Source organism: Schistocerca gregaria, chromosome 7 (genome assembly GCF_023897955.1).
Source record: "Schistocerca gregaria isolate iqSchGreg1 chromosome 7, iqSchGreg1.2, whole genome shotgun sequence".
NCBI lineage: Eukaryota > Metazoa > Arthropoda > Insecta > Orthoptera > Acrididae > Schistocerca > Schistocerca gregaria.
Window position 1 is genome coordinate 40,958,864 of NC_064926.1, and position 22,028 is coordinate 40,980,891.

General features: G+C 41.7%; 1 protein-coding gene across 1 annotated transcript in view; it reads right to left on the reverse strand.

Annotated features, from left to right (window-relative positions):
* Positions 1-18,418: 18,418 nt before the first annotated feature.
* The window catches only part of LOC126281940 (gonadotropin-releasing hormone receptor-like), a 626,439-nt gene continuing 622,829 nt past the window's right edge, over positions 18,419-22,028 (reverse strand). Inside the window, exon 5 of the mRNA XM_049981289.1 lies at positions 18,419-21,602. Within this exon, the coding sequence (XP_049837246.1) occupies positions 21,380-21,602 (223 nt within the window). The 3' untranslated portion in view covers positions 18,419-21,379. The remainder of the gene's footprint in view (positions 21,603-22,028) is intronic.

Genomic DNA, 22,028 nt, shown 5'->3' on the forward strand with positions numbered 1-22,028 from the left:
GATAGTGCTAGGCCAGTATCCAATATTTTCACTGAAAATTTGCAAGGTTATTCGTTTATTAACCAATCTACTTATATTATTTGTATGACGCTGTTTTACGCCCGGTACTGCACTTCATTGTGCCAAGATTGAATATTTTCTATGCCTACTGTGGAGAGCCCAGAATACCAAGATTACATCTGTTGCGACTCTAGAGCTAAGGGAAATTTATTTCATTGTTATGTTCACAGGCACTCACTTAAGTATCTCAAAGAACAATTTTTTACAGGCACTCACTTAAGTATCTCAAAGAACAATTCTTTAAAAGAACGTCGCAACAGCTAAACATTGGCCTGAAGGAATATATGTCGACTCTTGGAGTATTTGAGGAATAATATTCCCAGAAGTAGAAACTGCTTTGTTGTACGTTCTCCCTTGCTCATCGTCGGAGTGCAAATGTGGGGTTCAATGGAGTGATAAAAAACAGAGAGGAATGGAACTATACGTCCACTTGACACGGGCAACAGGAGAATTTCCTACATCATTTTTGTTGCATCCGCACAGCACCAGTACAACATGAAAAGCCACTCTTACGATGTTGTAAAAATCAACCAGCTGTTACGTTTCGTTTGATGAGTTACACGTCCGGCATGTCGCCGTATTCTGAAATTATTTTTACTGGGTGTGGGAGAGTTAGAGCTTTGGGTGTGTGTGTGTGGGGGGGGGGGGGGGGGGGGGAGGGGTGTTCTCTTGTTATATGAGATGGCTGCAGCTCGTCCCACAGAAAAATTTTTCGCCAGTGAATCACCATGATGTCTACAACTTTACTGCCCTTCGACCAATTCTACAGACTCATTTGCGCCTCATGTACATACCATTCGGAGGCATTGTGAGTGACAGAGTGCATTCATAACATTGAATGTAACGTTTTAAACCCACCAATCTGACATCTTTCTTCGGAGGCCAGTCTCCCTGCCGACTGCCCCCCTCCCCCTTTCCCTCTCACGAAGCTTGGCAAAAGACAGGATGAAGGCGGAGTGAGGAAGGAGAAACACCTCCTTAAAAGACCTTTGTCCAACTGTATATGTTGCTACTACCAAGTAAGGACTTCTTGCCAGATATATCGAGAAGACTACGAATATGTGTAAGATTACCAGGCAATCAGCAGCCCTCTCTGATGAGATAAGTGGACAGAAAAAGTTCCGTTTTGGTAGAGGATGACAGTTATCCAGGCAATCGTAGCAGTCAGAAATCAAGTAGATTAGTGCGCGAATGTGATGCTACGTTAACGGTGCTGGGGCCAAATTAAACAGTTGCCTTGGTGCCATGATGAAGGTAAAAGTAGAGTACCGCATTATCTTTTCCTAGTACATGCGGTTCTATGCCAAAAATGTGATAAGTTGCTTCATCGTAAATTGTTACTGAAATTCTTTTCCTTTCGGAACACCAGCAAGAACTACACGGGAGGAGTTACAAGTTACAATGAAAATGGAAACTAGCTTCGGAACTTGGAAAGAGGTAATGCTGAGGTAGTGAGTCAAATTCTAGAGGGGCAGCGAAAACAATTCGGACACGTATTTCAGAAATCAATAAGATGCGATAATCAGAGGAAAGGGAATAATGGAGATGGGATCTTAGAAATATTCTTACTAGGGCAGCTGGTGGGAGAGCTCGCCCAAGAAGTATAATGAATAGAGAATTTGAAAAAAGAGAATCAAAGAAAAGCTAGAGATGAATAGAAGGAGGAGAGTAGATTTCCTGAAATGGGCCACAAATAAAAATACATAACAAAAATTTTACACATATAACTGCAATTAATAAAAATTCCCCTTGACCCATGGACCTTGCGGTTAGCAGGGAGGCTTGCGTGCCTCAGCGATACAGTTGGCCGTACCGTAGGTGCAACCACAACGGAGAGGTATCTGTTGAGAGGCCTGACAAACGTGTGGTTCCTGAAGAGGGGCAGTAGCCTTTTCAGTAGTTGCAAGAGCAACAGTCTGGATGATTGACTGATCTGGCCTTGTAACACTAACCAAAACGGCCTTGCTATGCTGGTACTGCAAACGGCTGAAAGCAAGGGGACACTACGGCCGTAATTTTTCCCGAGGGCATGCAGCTTTACTGTATGGATAAATGATGATGACGTCCTCTTGGGTAAAATATTCCGGAGGTAAAATAGTCCCCCATTCGGAACTCCGGGCCCGGACTACTCAGGAGAACGCTGTTATTAGGAGAAATAAAACTGGTGTTCTAGGGGTCGGAGCTTAGAACGTCAGATCCCTTAATAGGGCAGGTAGATGAGAAAATTTAAAGAAGTAAACGGATAGGTTAAAGTTAGATATAGTGGGACTTAGTGAGGTTCTGTGGCAGGAGGAACAAGAATTTTGGTCAGGTGAATACAGAGTTATAAACACAAAATGAAATAGGGGTAACGCAAGAGTAGGTTTAATAATGAATAAAAAAATAGGAGTGCGGGTAAGCTACTACAAACAGCATATTGAACGCATTATTGTGGCCAAGACGGACAAGAAGCCCACGCTTACTACAGTAGTACAAGTTTATACGCCAACTAGCTCTGCAGATGATGAAGAAATTGGAGAAATGTATGATGAGATAAAAGAAATTATTCAGGTAGTGACGGGAGACGAAAATTTAATAGTCATGGGTGACTGGAAATCTAGAGTAGGAAAAGGCAGAGAAGCAAACATAGTAGGTGAATATGGATTGGGGCTAAGAAATTAAAGAGAAAGTCACCTGGTAGAGTTTTGCACAGAGTTTTGGTTCAAGAATCATGAAAGGAGGTGGTATACATAGAAGAGGCCTGGAGATGCTGGAAGGTTTCAGATAGATTCTATAATGGTAAGAAAGAGATTTAGGAACCAGGTTTTAGATTGTAAGATATTTCCAGGGGCAGATGTGGATTCTGACCACAAACTATTGGTTATGAGCTGTAGAGTAAAACTGAAGGAGATGGGACCTGGATTAACTGACTAAACCAGAGGCTGTAGAGAGTTTCAGGGAGAGCATACGAGAACAATTGACAGGAAGGGCGGAAAGAAATACAGTAGAAGAAGAATGGGTAGCTCTGAGGGATGAAATAGTGAAGGCAGCAGAGAATCATGTAGGTAAAAAGACGAATGCTAGTAGAACTCCTTGGGTAACAGAAGAAATATTGAACTTAACTGACGAAAGGAGATAATATAAAAATGCAGTAAATGAACCAGGCAAAAAGGAATACAGACGTCTCAAAAATGAGATCGACAGGAAGTGCAAAATGGCTAAGCAGGGATGGCTAGAGGACAAGTGTAAGGATGTAGAGGCTTATCTCATTAGGGGTAAGATAGATACTGCCTACAGGAAAATTAAAGAGACCTTTGGAGAACAGAGAACCACTTGCATGAATATCAAGAGCTCAGATGGAAACCCAGTTCTAAGCCAAGAAGGAAAAGCAGAAAGGTGGATACAGTATATAGAGGCTCTATACAACGGCGATGTACTTGAGGACAGTATTATGGAAATGGAAGAGGATGTAGATGAAGATGACATGAGAGATACGATACTGCGTGAACAGTTTGACAGAGCACTCAAAGACCTGAGTCGAAACAAGACCCAGGGAGTAGACAACATACCATTATAACTACTGACGGCCTTGAGAGAGCCAGTCCTGACAAGACTCTGCCATCTGGTGAGCAAGATGTATGACACAGGCGAAATACCCTCTGACGTCAAGAAAAATATAATAATTCCAATCCCAAATAAAGCGGGTGTTGACAAATGTGAAAATTACCAAACTACCGGTTTAATAAGTCACAGCTGCAAATACTAACGCGAATTCTTTACAGACGAATGGAAAAACTAGTAGAAGCCGACCTCGGGGAAGATCAGTTTGGATACCGAAGAAATAGTGGAACACGTGAGGCAGTACTGACCTTACGACTTACCTTAGACGAAAGATAAGAAAAGGCAAACCTACGTTTCCAGCATTTGTAGACTTAGAGAAAGCTTTTGACAATGTTGACTGGAATACTCTCTTTCAAATTCTAAAGGTGGCAGGGGTAAAATACAGGGAGCGAAAGGCTATTTGCAATTTGTACGGAAACCAGATGGCAGTTATAAGAGTCGAGGGGCATTAAAGGGAAGCAGTGGTTGGGAAGGGAGTGAGACAGGATTTTAGCCTCTCCCCGATGTTATACAATCTGTATATTGAGCAAGCAGCAAAGGAAACAAAATAAAAATTCTGAGTTGGTATTAAAATCCACGGAGAATAAATAAAAATTTGAGGTTAGCCGATGACATTGTAATTCTATCAGAGACAGCAAAGGACTTGGAAGAGCAGTTGAACGGAATGGACAGTGTCTTGAAAGGAGGATATAAGATGAGCATTAACAAAAGAAAACGAGGTAATGGAATGTAGTTAAATTAAGTCGGGTGGTGCTGAGGGAATTAGATTAGGAAATAAGGCACTTAAAGTAGTAAAAGAGTTTTGCTATTTGGGGAGCAAAATAACTGATGATGGTCGAAGTAGGGAGGATATAAAATGTAGACTGGCATGGCAAGGAAAGCGTTTCCGAAGAAGAGAAATTTGTTAACATCGAGTATAGATTTAAGCGCCAGGAAGTCGTTTCTAAAAGTATTTGTATGGAGTGTAGCCATGTATGGAAGTGAAACTTGGACGATAAATAGTTTGGACAAGAAGAGAATAGAAGCTTTTGAAATGTGGTGCTACAGAAGAATGCTGAAGATTAGATGGGTAGACCACGTAACTAATTATGAAGTATTGAATAGAATTGGAGAGAAGAGGAGTATGTGGCACAACTTGACAAAAGGAAGGGACCGGTTAGTAGGACATGTTCTGAGGCATCTAGGGAACACAAATTTGGCATTGGAGGGCAGCGTTGAGGGTAAAAATCGTAGAGGGAGGCCAGATTCAAATGGATGTTTGTTGCAGTAAGTACTGGGAGATGAAGAAGCTTGCACAGGATAGGGTAGCATGGAGAGGTGCATCAAACCAGTCTCAGGACTGAAGACCACAACAACAAACAACAAAAATTGACTTTGTGGAAGAGTGAAGACGAAGCACATTTATTCGTCATGAAAGTGGTGCGTGGGAAAATGAAGCATACTGTGAAGCCGCAAGTTGGTAACAATATTTAGATGATACGTTGTGGCTGTCCACAAGTTTTGCCGCATCTGGTGGTCGTGCGGTAACGTTCTCGCTTCTCACGCCCGTGTTCCCGGGTTCGATTCCCGATTCCCGGCGGGGTCAGGGATTTTCTCTGCTTCGTGGAGGCTGGGTGTTGTGTGATGTCCTTAGGTTAGTTAGTTTTAAGTAGTTCTAAGTTCTAGGGGACTGATGACCATAGATGTTAAGTCCCATAGTGCTTAGAGCCATTTGAACCATTTGAATTTGAGCCATTTGAATCATTTTAACAAAAGTTTTCGTCAGTTAAATTGTAGGTTACCACACAAGAAGGTGACATGTTAAAGACAGTCTCTCTGAATTTTAGAAAGCATTGCACAGACGTGAACGTGTATCTGCACTGAGAATGGCATGTTCATGTTAGAATTCCAATCCAGCATACAGTTCTGTTACAATGTGGCGATTAAAAACAGCACACAGTCACCAGAGGAGTAACCATGACGTGGAGTTACTGGTGAGAAGTGACCACACCACCACCATCGCCCTTACTTGCAGCCTATAAAGCGGTTGCGATGAGGGGGAGGTTCAGATTTCGGTTCCACGAGAGACAAAATTTAAAAAAATCTGTTGGAATCCTAAAAGTACCGTAGTGGCTTTCAGTCAAGGTTCAGAGGATTTTACTCCTCCGCTGGCAAAATGATTCCATTGGAGGCGACTGTACAATAATTTTTCTGTTGCAAACAATGCATACCTAACATTTGGACCATTCAGGCACGATGCTTCCAGGGACGTTTTCCAGTTTTCTTGTTGCCATTCCTCCCCTCACCTTACGTTAGAAATCAAGTTAATGAATCATACAAAATCGTTTTATGTCAGAGAATGGTGTTCCTCAACTTTAGTGTTAAGTACGACTGTGTTTTCATAACTGTAGATAGCATTACGTCCATAGTAAATGGCCCTTTCAAGTATTCTCTGTTCGTGAACAACTCTACAGCTTATTATCCATTTTTCAGTCTACCAGGAACTACTTGCCAGCTGCAGCCGGGAGGATACAGGAACTATATGTAAAAAAAAGTTTACGTTTTTCTACAGAGAAATCTGTTAGCACCGGGTTTAACTGTTGTCTTCGTAATATAGAGGTACATTGAATGCGAGATGCATCATTAAAATTAAGATATTCACTGAGGTTCCTGTGCTTCATTTTATATCACCGTTCCTCCTGTAACACCTGATGGTCGTACGATTTCTTACTTTAAAACGTATTATGCACAGCACACAGGGAGCAGAGTTTGTCTGTGGGTGTTCCAGTTCAGAAGAGAACTTCTTCAAAGTTTACTAATCTCAGTACTCTGCAGTAAACAAGAAACTACTTCTTCAACAATCTTATGCACTTCCTCTGGTCCCAGTATTTTTATAATCAATGCAACCAGAACTTCATCTGCATGGCGACAAACTAAGCCATTGCCTTTAGTGCACCTTCTTCCCTAAAATTCATTATAAATTCTACAGTTATAAGCAGAATATTAGCTGTCAACATTACGTCGCCAAAGATATCATTAAAGCGCGCAATCTCTGATAAAGGAAGATAATCGGCAGTAATGTTTCAAACGAACTACCCCAGCGCTCGTCCTTAGCGTCTTAAGCGGAGAAGCTTGATCTAGATGATCGAAGACGAATTTGAAGGAGTTCTACTCTTTTCAATAACAGTAACAAGAATAATATTATCATAATATTGGTAATGATGGTAATAACAGTGAATCAGACCTTTCACTGTTGTTCATGATGAAGACGTGTTACGAATTGAAAGAAAGTGAACTCGTTTACGTCATGAACATCTTTGATAACTTTCATAAATATCGCACGCTTGTCACATTGCATAATACTTTGCATTTTGGTCAGTGTCGGTATTTACAAGCTGTTACTTCATAATTAAAGAAAATAGTTACTTACTTAAAGAAAATAGTTCTAACCTGATTTGAAAAGTAAATGTAGGTCATGTAACTTGCCCTCTGAAAATATGGAAGTGGGAAAGGAAGGATGAAAGAATCTTGAGCCGGATAGGAGAGTAGGTACTTGAAGTAATAATTTCAGAGACCTGGAAACGGCTTTCTTTAATCAGTTTAGGTCAGACAAAACACAGAGCTCAGAAACGTGAGGTCAAAAAAATGGTTCAAATGGCTCTGAGCACTATGGGACTCAAATGCTGTGGTCATTAGTCCCCTAGAACTTAGAACTACTTAAACCTAACTAACCTAAGGACATCACACACATCCATGCCCGAGGCAGGATTCGAACCTGCGACCGTAGCAGTCGCACGGTTCCGGACTGCGCGCCTAGAACCGCCAGACCACCGCGGCCGGCAAACGTGAGGTCAAGATAATCGTAAGGCATTATTACGAATTCACATCTTTCTGAACATTCTTGCAGCAACAAAAAGGCTCTGACTGTAGCGGTGGAGACGAAAGAAAGTAATGATTCATCATCAGTGAAATTAGCGAGTTGTTTCAGCGGTAACTGCCTTCCATAATTTAGAGTTACATATTGTCGCCTCTCAGCGAGAGAATCTATAAAATGCGTTAGTGTTTATTTAAGAAGCGTAAATATCTCTTTTTAGCTGCTAATGTGGTATACCTGGCAGTGGTATGGCGAATTCCTAGGGAACCATTACTAGAGATACATCTCTAACGTAGATTAGCAATTAACGCTCTCTATACACAGCCGCTTAACGTGGGAATGCCGCCTCCTGGCGGCAGAGATTACAGCGTCGTGGAAGCAGATGCAGTCGCTCATCAGTGGCAGGCAAGAGAGTGCGCCATATTGTACACGTCCTGCTGTTTACGTCTAGAAGACATTCTATAGTGCGTCTAGAAGTACAGTCTTTATCCTCTTTTTTGTATTGGGATAACAATATCGCTGGGCTGTTAAACAGAAATATGTAATAAACTGTTCTGAGTGCTGGCCCAGAAGAAACCAGTAGCCAAATGTAATAAAATATGCACCTTTTACCTAATCGGTCTCTCTGAACTTCTTGCAGATAGTGGCAAATAAAATTTGTTAGCTTTCCATATCCATCTCCCGTCCCCTGCGAGGATCCTCTATAACCCATCTCCTTCCCACATATCGTTCTTTTCCATGAACACATCCGTGACCTCCACACCAACTACCATCTCAATCCTCCTTACCCCCTGGTGTGAGCAGTCCTCTTAACTCCCCACTGGCTGCTGCACCTTTACCAATGTCACACACTCCCCTCCCCCCTCTGTTCACCTCCACACACCCCACAGACCTTGCTGCCATGCACCCAAACAGAACCTCTACTACTACTATTACTACTACACACACCACCTCCTCTCCCAAAGGAACTTCCACGGTCTCCCCATCCCGGATGATGTGCTTCACTCCAATATTTATCCTTCCTTCCAACTCTGACCCTCCTCTTCCCCTCCTCTCCAGCTACATCTCCCTCGCTTCCCCCCCTCTGCTGTTTCCTCCCTCCCCTCTCTTCTCCTTTCCCAGTCCTTGCACTCCCTTCCCATTTTCTGCCCATGGGTGTGCTACCGACTCCACCTCTAGCCCCCCCCTTCCTGCCCCCCTCCTGCCTCAACCCCCACCTCTCTTTCCTCTCTCCTTCCTCTCTGACCTCTTCTTCCTTGGCAGACCCTTCAAGTTTTACTGCAGTTGTTCTGTTGTGCTTTGGTGCTCACCTTATATGTAACTTCAGTGCTGTAGGTGTTCAGTGTCGACGTCCCACACTGTGAACAGTTTTAATGGTGCTGCTCGTGCCACCAGTGTTAACGTGCTACATTTTCATTGAGTCCCATTTTAAATGTACATAGATTTCATGTAAATGTGCCTCATCGAACTACCCTTTTATTGTATATTATAACACCAATTGCTTCCCCCTTCTCATGTGTACATTGCATCTTTTGTCCCCATGGTGCAGGGGAATGGAATCACAACAAAAGGAACGAAAATTAATTTACTGTATGATGAGCGAAGCCTGATTTTTACCTTCCTCGGTATGGTATTGATTTCTGATTTCCACTGTATGCATCTGTTGTTTAGGTCTTTAATAGAAACTGAAGCTTTGACTGAAGTTCTATGTGACAGGCTCTGCCTGCAAACTTTATCATCTGTTCTTGCATTCTTGTATTTGTGACTTATTACTGCTACAGCAACTGATCTCTGTATAATAAAAGTCTACAGTATTGTGTTCCTCTGAGCTTTAGGGATGCATAACTACTTTGCCTCTGAAAAAGTGTGACGGCACGCCACGAGGGAGACCTTACTGTACAACGCAGCTGAGACGTGCTACCGCAGCAGCGGCAATTCGCAAATCCCGGTGCTGCCTCCGTGTCTTCTCTCCGTGCACTTCTCCCGATGCGCGTCTCCTTCGTCCCACGTTTATTCAAGCTGATTTGCATGAGCGGCGAGCAGTTGGTTAATGACTTCATTGCGCAATGCACGCATGCAAAGCAGAAGACAAGGGCAACTCAGACGACGGTTGTCAACCAAGTCAACGCAGCCGACAGTCGAGTGACTGTCGGAATGACACACTTCTAAGCTCGAAAATATTTAGCGTTAGATCCATTCAGCCGGATGCTAATAACGTACCGGTTCCCGTCGAAGCAACTGTTTTAAAACAAAGCTTCGTCGTACGAGACTTCATTGTAAGAAGACACACTTATGAACTTCGTGACGCTGTGTTTCCAGCTACTGGTTTCATTTCAGATAAGCCCATCTGCTACTGCTGAGTATACACTCATTGTCAAGTGTGGGCGAATCTCATAGTAGTGACTCAGATGAAATGTTTCGGAGAGAGAGAGAAATTTGTCCATCTTGCAGTACTCTGTCAGTTCCCAGCAAGAAATTCACCAAAAAATTCCGAAACAATCAAGTTTTCAAGATTTTACTTTCCTTGCTACAAAAGTGGTGGTATATGGATACAAAACAAACGAACAAACTAATACAACGAGGAACACAGACATGAACAACGAGATATTCTTCTATAGTTGAGCAGTTCGTCAATTGTTGACGGAGAGATGTGAAATGAGTGACATGATACAGACTATGATATCAACCAAACACTCAGTTGTGAGATAACGGAGTTCTTTTACCTGTCTAATGCACATTGTTATCTTAGGTATTTATGATTACCTAGTTTTCCAAAACAGCTGTATTTTTCTTTTTAAAGCCGTAATGTGCTAGCCAAACCTATAATATGCTACAGCGTGCTAGCCATTTCTCTTCATTTATCCATTTTTATGTATTACATGCTGTACTTTTTTTCTTTAAGGCCGACTTTACACATTCAGGCTGTTTGTTCTTGTGCACTTGAGGCGTTTCGCAGCTATGTAAGGTACAAAGATATTTTATGTAGTCGCTAGAAAGTGATGTTGAGGTCCATCATCATAACTACCTTGTTCTTCTTGTTCTTTCTCATGTCACTGTCGCCATGTCATCTGATAGAAAATACTTCTACACTCCTGGAAATGGAAAAAAAGAACACATTGACACCGGTGTGTCAGACCCACCATACTTGCTTCGGACACTGCGAGAGGGCTGTACAAGCAATGATCACACGCACGGCACAGCGGACACACCAGGAACCGCGGTGTTGGCCGTCGAATGGCGCTAGCTGCGCAGCATTTCTGCACCGCCGCCGTCAGTATCAGCCAGTTTGCCGTGGCATACGGAGCTCCATCGCAGTCTTTAACACTGGTAGCATGCCGCGACAGCGTGGACGTGAACCGTATGTGCAGTTGACGGACTTTGAGCGAGGGCGTATAGTGGGCATGCGGGAGGCCGGGTGGACGTACCGCCGAATTGCTCAACACGTGGGGCGTGAGGTCTCCACAGCACATCGACGTTGTCGCCAGTGGTCGGCGGAAGGTGCACGTGCCCGTCGACCTCGGACCGGACCGCAGCGACGCACGGATGCACGCCAAGACCGTAGGATCCTACGCAGTGCCGTAGGGGACCGCACCGCCACTTCCCAGCAAATTAGGGACACTGTTGTTCCTGGGCTATCGGCGAGGACCATTCGCAACCGTCTCCATGAAGCTGGGCTACGGTTCCGCACACCGTTAGGCCGTCTTCCGCTCACGCCCCAACATCGTGCAGCCCGCCTCCAGTGGTGTCGCGACAGGCATGAATGGAGGGACGAATGGAGACGTGTCGTCTTCAGCGATGAGAGTCGCTTCTGCCTTGGTGCCAATGATTGTCGTATGCGTGTTTGGCGCCGTGCAGGTGAGCGCCACAATCAGGACTGCATACGACCGAGGCACACAGGGCCAACACCCGGCATCATGGTGTGGGGAGCGATCTCCTACACTGGCCGTACACCTCTGGTGATCGTCGAGGGGACACTGAATAGTGCGCGGTACATCCAAACCGTCATCGAACCCATCGTTCTACCATTCCTAGACCGGCAAGGGAACTTGCAGTTCCAACAGGACAATGCACGTCCGCATGTATCCTGTGCCACCCAACGTGCTCTAGAAGGTGTAAGTCAACTACCCTGGCCAGCAAGATCTCCGGATCTGTCCCCCATTGAGCATGTTTGGGACTGGATGAAGCGTCGTCTCACGCGGTCTGCACGTCCAGCACGAACGCTGGTCCAACTGAGGCGCCAGGTGGAAATGGCATGGCAAGCCGTTCCACAGGACTACATCCAGCATCTCTACGATCGTCTCCATGGGAGAATAGCAGCCTGCATTGCTGCGAAAGGTGGATATACACTGTACTAGTGCCGACATTGTGCATGCTCTGTTGCCTGTGTCTATGTGCCTGTGGTTCTGTCAGTGTGATCATGTGATTTATCTGACCCCAGGAATGTGTCAATAAAGTTTCCCCTTCCTGGGACAATGAATTCACGGTGTTCTTATTTCAATTTCCAGGAGTGTATATATTCATTTGATGACAATGAGACAAATTCATTTCAAACATACTCAATGATAGCGGATTCATAGACATAGTCTTTGTATAGTTAACGATTGACATCACGAGAATTGTAGTCCGAAAAAATTAGGGATTTAATTTTGTCTGAGGTTATACTTCCTTCCATTTAATTGAATTCAGTAATTTTTTACTGGCAAGTACCACAGCAGCTTCTCACTACTGACGAATTATTTCGTAGTTCTTAACTGACGCCTATTAATCGGAATTATTATCAATTTCAAAGTAGTACTTTAGTACCCTTAATTTTCGGTAAAAGTATTTCAGTTTGAATGAACGGTGGAACCTGCTTGACTCCTCAAACGATAAAATTTACCACGCTGTTATTAAGTGCAGTTATTTTATATTTCCATTATTTAAAAGTTCAGACTCCATAGTTCATTTTGGATTACATTTTCTTACAGCAATATTTTTGATTTTCTTAACTCTCGGGTTTATTTTTTCAGTGATTTGTGTGATTGCACTCTGGTCATCTTCGAGAAGTCTAAACTAGCTCTGTGAACCAACTCTTTGTGACTCGTTGATGCGTTTCTTATCTTTCAAGGGCTGTTAATTCATCAGCCAATGGGAATCACTTGCGGTTGTGGAATTACGAGGAGACATAGTTTCCAATGAGTCTTCGTCATACTGTTCCCAGTTTTCAGTTTAGAAGACAATCGGGTCTCCTTTGTTCTTGCTTTGTCAATTGTGAACGCGAGCTTGTTCTGAATTTCCGTCTCTAGTGCCCTCGATGGCGTTAAAACCAATGTTCCTTCCTTCTTTCGGAATTCCTGCACTCTGCAGTTATTTGTCCTGCTTTATAATTAGCTATGGAAAAGCTACTGTAGGCATGCGTTCTAAACATTAGCACAGTTTTTTGTGATTTCTCTGCGTACGGAACATACAGTGGTATTCTTCCATATGGTGAAGCGGGGGTTCGTAGTTTTCTTACTTTTTGTGAAATGGAAGCTCACTGTAGGATCAAGAGTTTAGGATTCGATCTTATCATCATTTTCAGTATTAAAATGATTTATTTTCTTCCTTGAAGTTGTTTATTGAAAATAAATAGCGTCATCACTATTTTTGAGATACTTGCTGGCGACATTAAGGACCCAAGTCGGCGGGACAGTTCTGAGAACAATATTCATACATCATTCGAATATTATCTCTGAATTATTTCGTTCAACTTAAATCATTTCATTTATTATCCCACGTAATGTAGCTACATACCGCTATGCCATGATTCTGTTCTCGCCTGTTGCTCCAGGCCTCATCATTTCTGTGCTTACACATGGCAAAAACAACTAACTGAATTGATCATATGCTAACTTTACAGAACATTAGCTATATTACACCATTCTTTGCACGGTTTTAGGTAATAGGTGGACAAAGGTAAGTTTGCGTTGGCAGATACTGTTCTGGAAGACATGATTTCTGAAGTCAATGCTCCGTGTTCTTGTGTAATAATGAGAACTTTACAGGAACGCATGATGGCGGGGTGCTCCCTATTTGCGACAGTATGTGCGGTTTTGTTCTTAAGTTACATCATAACTAGCTTAGCACCAGCTTATTCCCTCGCGTAGACTGTATAGACTGCAGTTTTGCTTTTATTCAACTAAATTTTTCTGTTGTTCACAAACTGCAACATCTTGTAAGCTTGTCACGCTAATTAAAGCCATAAAAGCTTCGTCTCTTCTGACCATAAAGCGATCGTGATTGCTGCAGTCCAAAGATTTTCTTAATCATGCCTTTTAGGTTCTTGTGGAGATATTTAGAGTGCAAATTTTGTCCCCTAGCAAATATTTCTTTGCGTCTAACCGACAAATGAGATACCAATTTTCATAAACTTAACTTTAAAACTTTTAAATGTAAATATTTTCTCAAATATTTTTGTTCCCTATTGCACTTTCTTAGGACTTGAATTTCCAGAAACACTGAATCACAAGGTTTTAAATTTATAACCGACAAGTCATACACCAAATGTCATAGATGTAGCCTCAAAAATCCCTTCGCCGATCTTTAGTAATTATTTATTTAAAAAAAACTTTCGCCCACTATTTTACTCTCTTAGTGGTTGAATTTTCAGAAATTCAGAAACCAAATACCAGTTTTCGTAGTTGTTCTTGTGGTCTTCAGTCCAGAGACTGTTTGGCTGCAGCTCTCCATGCTGCCTTATCCTGTGCTAGCCCTCCAGTACTATATCGGTGATCCCTTGATGCCTCAGAACATGTCGTACCAAGCGATCCCTTTTTCTAGTCAAGTTCTGCAAAAAAATCCTCATCTCCCGAAGTTTCTTCAGTACCTCCTCTTTACTTACGTTATCTATCCTTCTAATCTTCAGCACTCTTCTGTAACACCACATTTCGAAAGCTTCTATTCGCTTCTTGTCCAAACTAGTTATCGTCCATGTTCCACTTCCATACATCGCTACGCTCCATACAAATACTTTCAGAAACGACTTCCTGATACTTAAATCTATACTCGATGTTAACAAATTTCTCTTCTTCAGAAACGCTTTCCTTGCCATTGCGAGTCTACATTTTATATCATCTCTACTTTGACCATCATCAGTTATTTTGCTCCCCAAATAGCAAAACTCCTTCACTACTTTAAGTGTCTCATTTCCTAATGTAATTCCCTCAGCACCACCCGACTTAATTCGACTACATTCCATGATCCTCGTTTTGCTTTTGCTCTTCCAAGTCCTTTGTTGTCTCTCACAGAATTACAATGCCATAAGCGAACCTCAAAGTTTTTATTTCTTCTCCATGGATTTTAATACCTACACCGAATTTTTCTTTTGTTTCCTTCACTGCTTGCTCAATAAACAGATTGACTAACATCGAGTAGAGGCTACAACCCTGTCTCACTCCCTCTCCAACCACTGCTTCCCTTTCATGTCCCTCAACTCTTATAACTGCCATCTGATTTCTGTGCAAATTGGAAATAGCTTTTCGCTCCCTGTATTTTACCCCTGCCACTTTCAGAATTTGAAAGAGAGTATTCCAGTCAACATTGTGAAAAGCCTTCTCTAAATCTACAAATGCTAGAAACATAGGTTTTCCTTCCTTAATCTATCTTCTTGCCCGAGGTCGGCTTCTACCCGTTTTTCCATTCGTCTGTAAGGAATTCGTGTTAATATTTTGCAGCTGTGACTTATTAAACTGATAGTTCGGTAATTTTCACACCTGTCAATGTCTGCTTTCTTTGGGTTTGGAATTACTATACTTTTCCTGAAGTCTGAGGGTATTTCGTCTCTGTCATACATCTTGCTCTCCAGATGGTACAGTTTTGTCAGGTCTAACTCTCCCGAGGATATCAGTAGTTCTAATGGAATGTTGTCTACTCCCGGGGCCTTGTTTCGACTCGGGACTCAGTGCTCTGTCAGACTCGTCAAGCAGTATCATATCTCCCATTTAAACTTCATCTACGTTCTCTTCCATTTTCATAATATTGCCCTCCAATACATCGCCCTTATATAGACCCTCTGTATTTACTTCCATCTTTTGCTTTCCCTCCTTTGCTTAGAACCGGTTTTCCATCGAGCTCTAGATTTTCATACAAGTGATTCTCTTTTTTCCAAAGGTCTCCATAATTTTCCTTTAGGCAGTATCTAGCTTACCACTAGTCATATATGCCTCTACATCCTTACATTTGTTCTCTAGCCATCCTTGCTTAGCCGTTTTGCACTTCCTATCGATCTCATTTTTGAGACGCTTTTATTCCATTTTGCCGGCTTCATAAACAGCATTTTTATATCCATTTACAGAATTTTATATTTCCTTTTTTCTTCAATTAAATTCAATATATCTTCAGTTACCCAAGGATTTCTACTAGCCCTCGTCTTTTTACCTTCACTCTCTGCAACCTATGGTTCTTTCAGTTTCCCCAGTATCCATCTCCTTAAATTCCTAAATTCTTCCGTTTCCGTCTGGAGTTTATAACCAATAAATTGTGTCCACGTCTGCCCCTGGAAATGTCTTATAACTTAAAACCTGATTCCTAAATATTTGTCTTCCCATTATATAATCTATCTGAAACCTTCCAGTGTCTCCAGGCCTCTTCCACATATACAATCTTTTCGTAGTTATAGCTTCAAAATTCCCTTAATAGCGACATATTTTCAAAAAGCCTTTCATTCCAATTTCACCTTCTTAGGAGAGTAGTTACTGAAATCCCTTCGTAAATGATGCCTACAATTTAAGATCCACACCTCTCCAAACATCAAGTATCTGTTATCGGTTTGGACTGGACGGTGATGAATCAATGAATTAATCTGGCACTATTTCACCCACTTATGGTTTGAATTTGGTAAAACAGTGAAAAACATATTCTTTCATCTCTAATCGAGAAGCCAAACACGAATTATCAAAGATTTAGCGTCAGAAATTCTTTTGAACGTAAGTTTCATTTTTAATAGAGAAGCCAAATACAAATTTTCATAAATTTAGCTTCAAACATGATTGCACAATGAAATATTTCCATAAAAACTTCCATCTTCCATTTCACCCCCATAGTGATTGAATTTACAAAAACAGTGAAACATGTATTTGTTTGCTTTTAACTGAGAAGCCAAATTTAAATTTTCATAGATTTAGCTTTGAAAATGCTTTCGTAATAAAACAGCTTCATAAAAAGTCTCATCCCCTATTTCACCCCCTTAAGGGCTCAGTTTCCAAAAACATGGAAACGTGTATTTTTTTTATTTGTAACCGAGAAGTCAAATACCAATGTTCATGGACGCAGCTTTAAAAATACTTTAGTAGTTATTTCGTAATAATATATTTTCAAAGCAAGGTTTCACACACTACCTCCCTCCCAAAGAACTAAATGTCCAAAAATGCTGAAACACGTATTTCTTTATTTTGATTGAGAAAAAAATACCAGTTTTTGTAGGAATAGCGTCAAAATTGCTTTAATAGCGACATTTTTCAAAACAACCCTTAACGCCCTACTTCCCCCCCCCCCCCCTTAGTGTTGGAATTTCGAAAACTCCCTTCTACAAACTTCAAGTTTCTATCCTTTAGCGGTTTGGACTGTACAACGATTAGTCAGTCACTCAGGAATTGCAAATCTACCTTCAGTGATTATACATACGAGTAATTGGCTGCAAGATGAAAGCTTATCTATGTATTATATAACTTCTGGGGAGGTTGTTGATGAATGTTTACCTACTGCATGATGTTTGAATATGTAGCTATTTAAAATTCATTCCTGGTACGCCTACATTGTGTGTCTCTGGCTATTCCGTTCAAACTTTGTGGTCAGATCGCGTTTCCAGCTTGTTTTATGGGTCATAAATATTCCCACAGTAGAGTATTGCTTCAGTTATGGACTTTACTTAACTGCTCATGATAGTACAGTTGCTTGTTTTTATTACACAACAGACCGTTTACAAAGTTTCAGCTTTGAAGTCATTTTCAAATGTTTACAAATTCAAAGGCCAACAGAGCGAGGAGCTTTGTCCATAATGTACGTACTACATACATTAAAGAAAGTTTCGCTTCACCTCTATAAAGAAATTATTTCGAACATTGACTCTGAGGATAAAAATAATACAATCATTAACAAGACATTTCATTTATAGACTAATTAATAAATCAGTAGCTAAAAGAATGTCAGCGCAAATTTATCAATGTTAAAATGAAAGAAATTACAATTAGCTGTTAATACATAGATGCTGATGTAATGAGCTTATACTTCAACTTCGAGTGTCCTCAGCAGACAACACTTACCTGCATTGCACTTACCTTTAACACAAGAAAATCTACCGTACCTTCGTTTATACCACTGTAATTGCCATTCCTCGTTCGAGGGATCATCCTAAAAATATTAGCTACGTAACCTGCTTTAGTAATTTCTCATATTACTTTTTTACATTGTATTTCTTTACATATGATGATTTTTCACTGGAGCAGTACATCACTAGTAAATCTGGGATATTACCATACGACGAATCTTTAAGTGTATCAACAGTTAGAAAAGTGCACGAGGTGTTCGAAAATTTGTCTTAATCATTTCGAAATAATGATATGTTGTAACTCTGATGCAAGTGTCCATGTCTAGATATCCTAAAATATATAACGTTGTGTTTTCCGTTAATGTTGCAGATCGAATAAATCATCTTTATGTGAATGGTACAATGGGACAAAGTTTTTGCTAACAGTAAAATTTTACGAGCTTCTCGCTGGCTTGAAGGGATACGCTGTCTACTTTTGTCAGTTTTACGTCTTACGTAACTATAAAAATAATAATATTATTATAAAAACATATTTCTCTATTGTTATTTGAGTAGAAATAGACATTTAAAGTCACGAGGCAGTACAGTTTTGTTATTTCAGAATAAATAACAGAATTCAAAAATAAATACAAAATATGATACTTTATTTGACTTCTTAAGTTTTACAGTGTGAGTGAACATTCCATACCAAGTGTCATGAAACTGATGTGCCAGTAAACAATATGCATAAAGCTACGTGCTTGAATGTGTAAGACTATGATTTTCGTCATAAAAAAGACCTGAAAATCATTTAACAAAGTGTGGTGCAGATAGGCTCTATTGAAGGGTCTTCGAGTATGCATACTGCAATGTAACACCTGATTACAAAGCATTCAGAGTTCCTCGTTGATTAAATACTTCTTGTTAAAAAATATCATATGGGTTAAGTGGGTAATGAGAATATTTGTCTGTTATTGGTTTCACAAACTGATTTGGTAAAAGATTTTTAAAATAAGCTCTGATATCTTACAGGACAACACAGTTTATACAAACACTTCCGTAAAGAAGACAATTGTCATGCCACCAACATCGTACTTAATTTGCTTCACGGATGTGTTGTTCACTTGAACAACAATTCGCCGCCTAATTTCATGATGAAACTTAGCCTTGTTTCATTATTCTGAGTTGTCTCCGATTCGGAGCAGGAATTACAGTCATCTTATGAGCTGACAACAGCAATAATATCATAGTTCTAAGGAAAATCTTTACTTTAGAATCTGCATTATCAAGAAATAGGTCAGTGTTACTAATACCATAAAACAGAAGATTTTTGTAATTCAAATAACATTCAAAAACAAAAATGGGTGGAAATAATTTCAGCTACGTTCAGAGAGTTCGTTCCGAGAGGTCCAGAACTTTTCACCAACTGAAAACCTATGAAATAACAAATACTTGGAAGAGACGTGGTTTTAGCTATCCGTTTCTACAGAGACGTTCATTTTGTAAGTCGATTAAATGGCAGCGTAAGTCAGTCGTCCTAACTTGAAAACTGAGAATTTTGGCCAAAGAAATAGCTTTGTACTAAATTCAATAATGTACTGTGGTTTCCAATGACGTGAAATGTCGGGCAGAACCGCTGCAGTCACGTGTGCTGCCTGGAACAGTACTTCGTTATTGTACGAGATAAGAACGTTGTTAAACAAGTTGGTGATGAAAATTGCTAGAATGAACGTGAGTGATACAAGCACCGGAAGCTTGCAGGCGTCTGCTAGGCTAGTCTGCACCGGAGAGCGGCGTAGAGTAGAAAGAGAAAATGAAATTAATTTCCTTAGGACCGTTTGACGGTAGCCTACGAGAGATCCGTATGTAAAGAAGGAAACTAGAGACTTTCCTTTGGGACTACGATCGCGTGACGTGTTTATCCTAGTACGCGTTGTATCTTGTGATAGAAATATTTTGCTGTCTAGATACGTGCCTTCTACTTACCGAAATAGTAGAAGCAGCCCGTTAACCTGATTATACGATTGACATTATAGGTATGGGACTGTAGTACTCAACGTAACCGACACATGTGAGAAACACATTTACTGAATAATTTACACGAATTATTCCTCTTGTTTTGTCATCGAAGGTTGCAGTAGGAGTACGTAAAAGTAATATATTTCTTTAAGTTCTCAACGTTCCAACTGACCGCAAGAAAATGTAGAGAAGGAACATCTGCATTGCACATGCAGAGCATGTATGTGTTCCCAGTTTGTTTATCTTACACATTCTTCGGATTGGCTAAGTATTTATTTGCGAAGACTATTGTAAACGTATCTTAGGACTGAGAAAGACAGGGTGGTACTGACAAGACGATGTGTAAGTGCTCAAAAAGCAATTTCTGTGATAAATACTAGGTTACAAGATAACACCCGTCTGCATATCTTGAAGATAATGTGTTAAGACTACTGTAAGGCATTTTGCTTCATCCTGTGACTGACACTTAGGGTCTCATGGTTGACAATATACCTTAACTCCTATCAACTGCTTCTCATGGTGAGATATGAAGTTTCTGGTGTTCGAGGCTGTCACAGGAACTCCAGAAAATCTCATTGGCTCAACTCTAGCATTTGCAACGAATAAAAGTGAAACTACCTTTGGTATTAACACGAAAGTCCCAATTGGTTACTGCACGCGTAGAAAGGAGTTTCAAGGTCATGTATTAAAATGAATACATAACAAAGAGATGAAAAGGATAATCTCAGAAAATTATCAACATTCCTTAGGTCCGCAACTACGTGTCACTGCATAAATATACAGTGACTTATTCTGTTATCAATTCTATAACAAGGTGAACACCTAGGCAGTGCTGTAGTTACCCTGTTTCCAAGCGTATGTCAAGGATGTGATGGGAAATCTCGTATTTCGACATCTGTGAATTGCTCTTGTGATTTAAGACATAAGTATATCAAAGAGTTTGCTTAGTCGTAACATCGGTATGTATATGAGTGAGATGTCGTCTGAGGAAAGGAGACAATAATGTTATCGGGTGAACACTTGGAATTTCTGAATCGGCAAGAGGGACTCACCGTGGGTGACATCAAGCACATCCTTATTTATTTTGAGATCAGCGTTACCACGCAACAGTTGTTAAAGAAAATCGCGTCTCAGTGACAAAGACGCAAGTAGTCCATATTTCGCTCAGGAGCGTGACTGTTCTCGTGACGTGCGATGGATGAGTAAGTTCCTTAGAGTGCCAGTCAACGGGAAGTCACAGCTCTAACAAGGCAGCAACGTGTAAGCTCTGGAAGAGGGGTACAGCGGTAGCAGTATCGTCGGTTCTGCCGTAAACTGGGGCCCGGCAACTGCGGTCGAGTCTTTAGCCACTGCCGACGGCCGATGTGCACCGCAAGTGACCCGGCACCATGGCGGCTATGGTCCCACTGTTAGAACACCGTCTGGACGCTGCCGGCGTATACTGAGAGATATCAGACGCACTGGTATCCCAGGCAGGGATGTTGCTGTAGGCAGGGACGGCGAGAAATGGTCGGCGCGGCGACAGCGCCGCTACCGCCTACGCCATCACGCAGCAGCCTGACAGAGCAGCGGGCGAGGGGACGGCGTTAGAGCGCCGTCTTGAAGCTGCCGGCGCGAGACGCTCGGCGCAGGACGCGCACCGAGAGGCGGCTGGCGCTGGCGGCGGGGGCGGCACCTGCTGCGGGGGCGGCGGCGGCGGCGGCGGCCGGGCCCTCCTCCAGCGCCACCAGCGTCGTCTCCTCAGCCGTGGGCGGCCGCACGCGCCGCATGCTGCCCATCAGGCTGCGCTGCGTGAACGTCGAGCCGTCCCTGAGGGCACACCGCGAGGCCGGCGTTAGCGTGCCTCACGTACCGAAGTGTCTCCAAGCAAATACAGTCTACCCAGCACACTACGGCCAACACGGACACTGACACTGAAAACGGACTGATATACGTAGTATTTATATATACTGTAAGACCAAAGAAAGCGGTGCAACACGAAGGGGTTATGCGAATGGGACGGAAATCGGTGGATATGATGTACGAGGGTCACTTCAAAAGTGATTTTTTTAAAATCCATCTGTTATTCCACATGTTTCAAAGTTTTACAATGTGTAGATACATCTTTTAGCAACAATATTTTCATTTCTCCACAGTACACTTGTTCGCCCACTGCTTGAATATTGCTCAGCAGTGTGGGATCCGTACCAGATAGGGTTGATAGAAGAGATAGAGAAGATCCAACGGAGAGCAGCG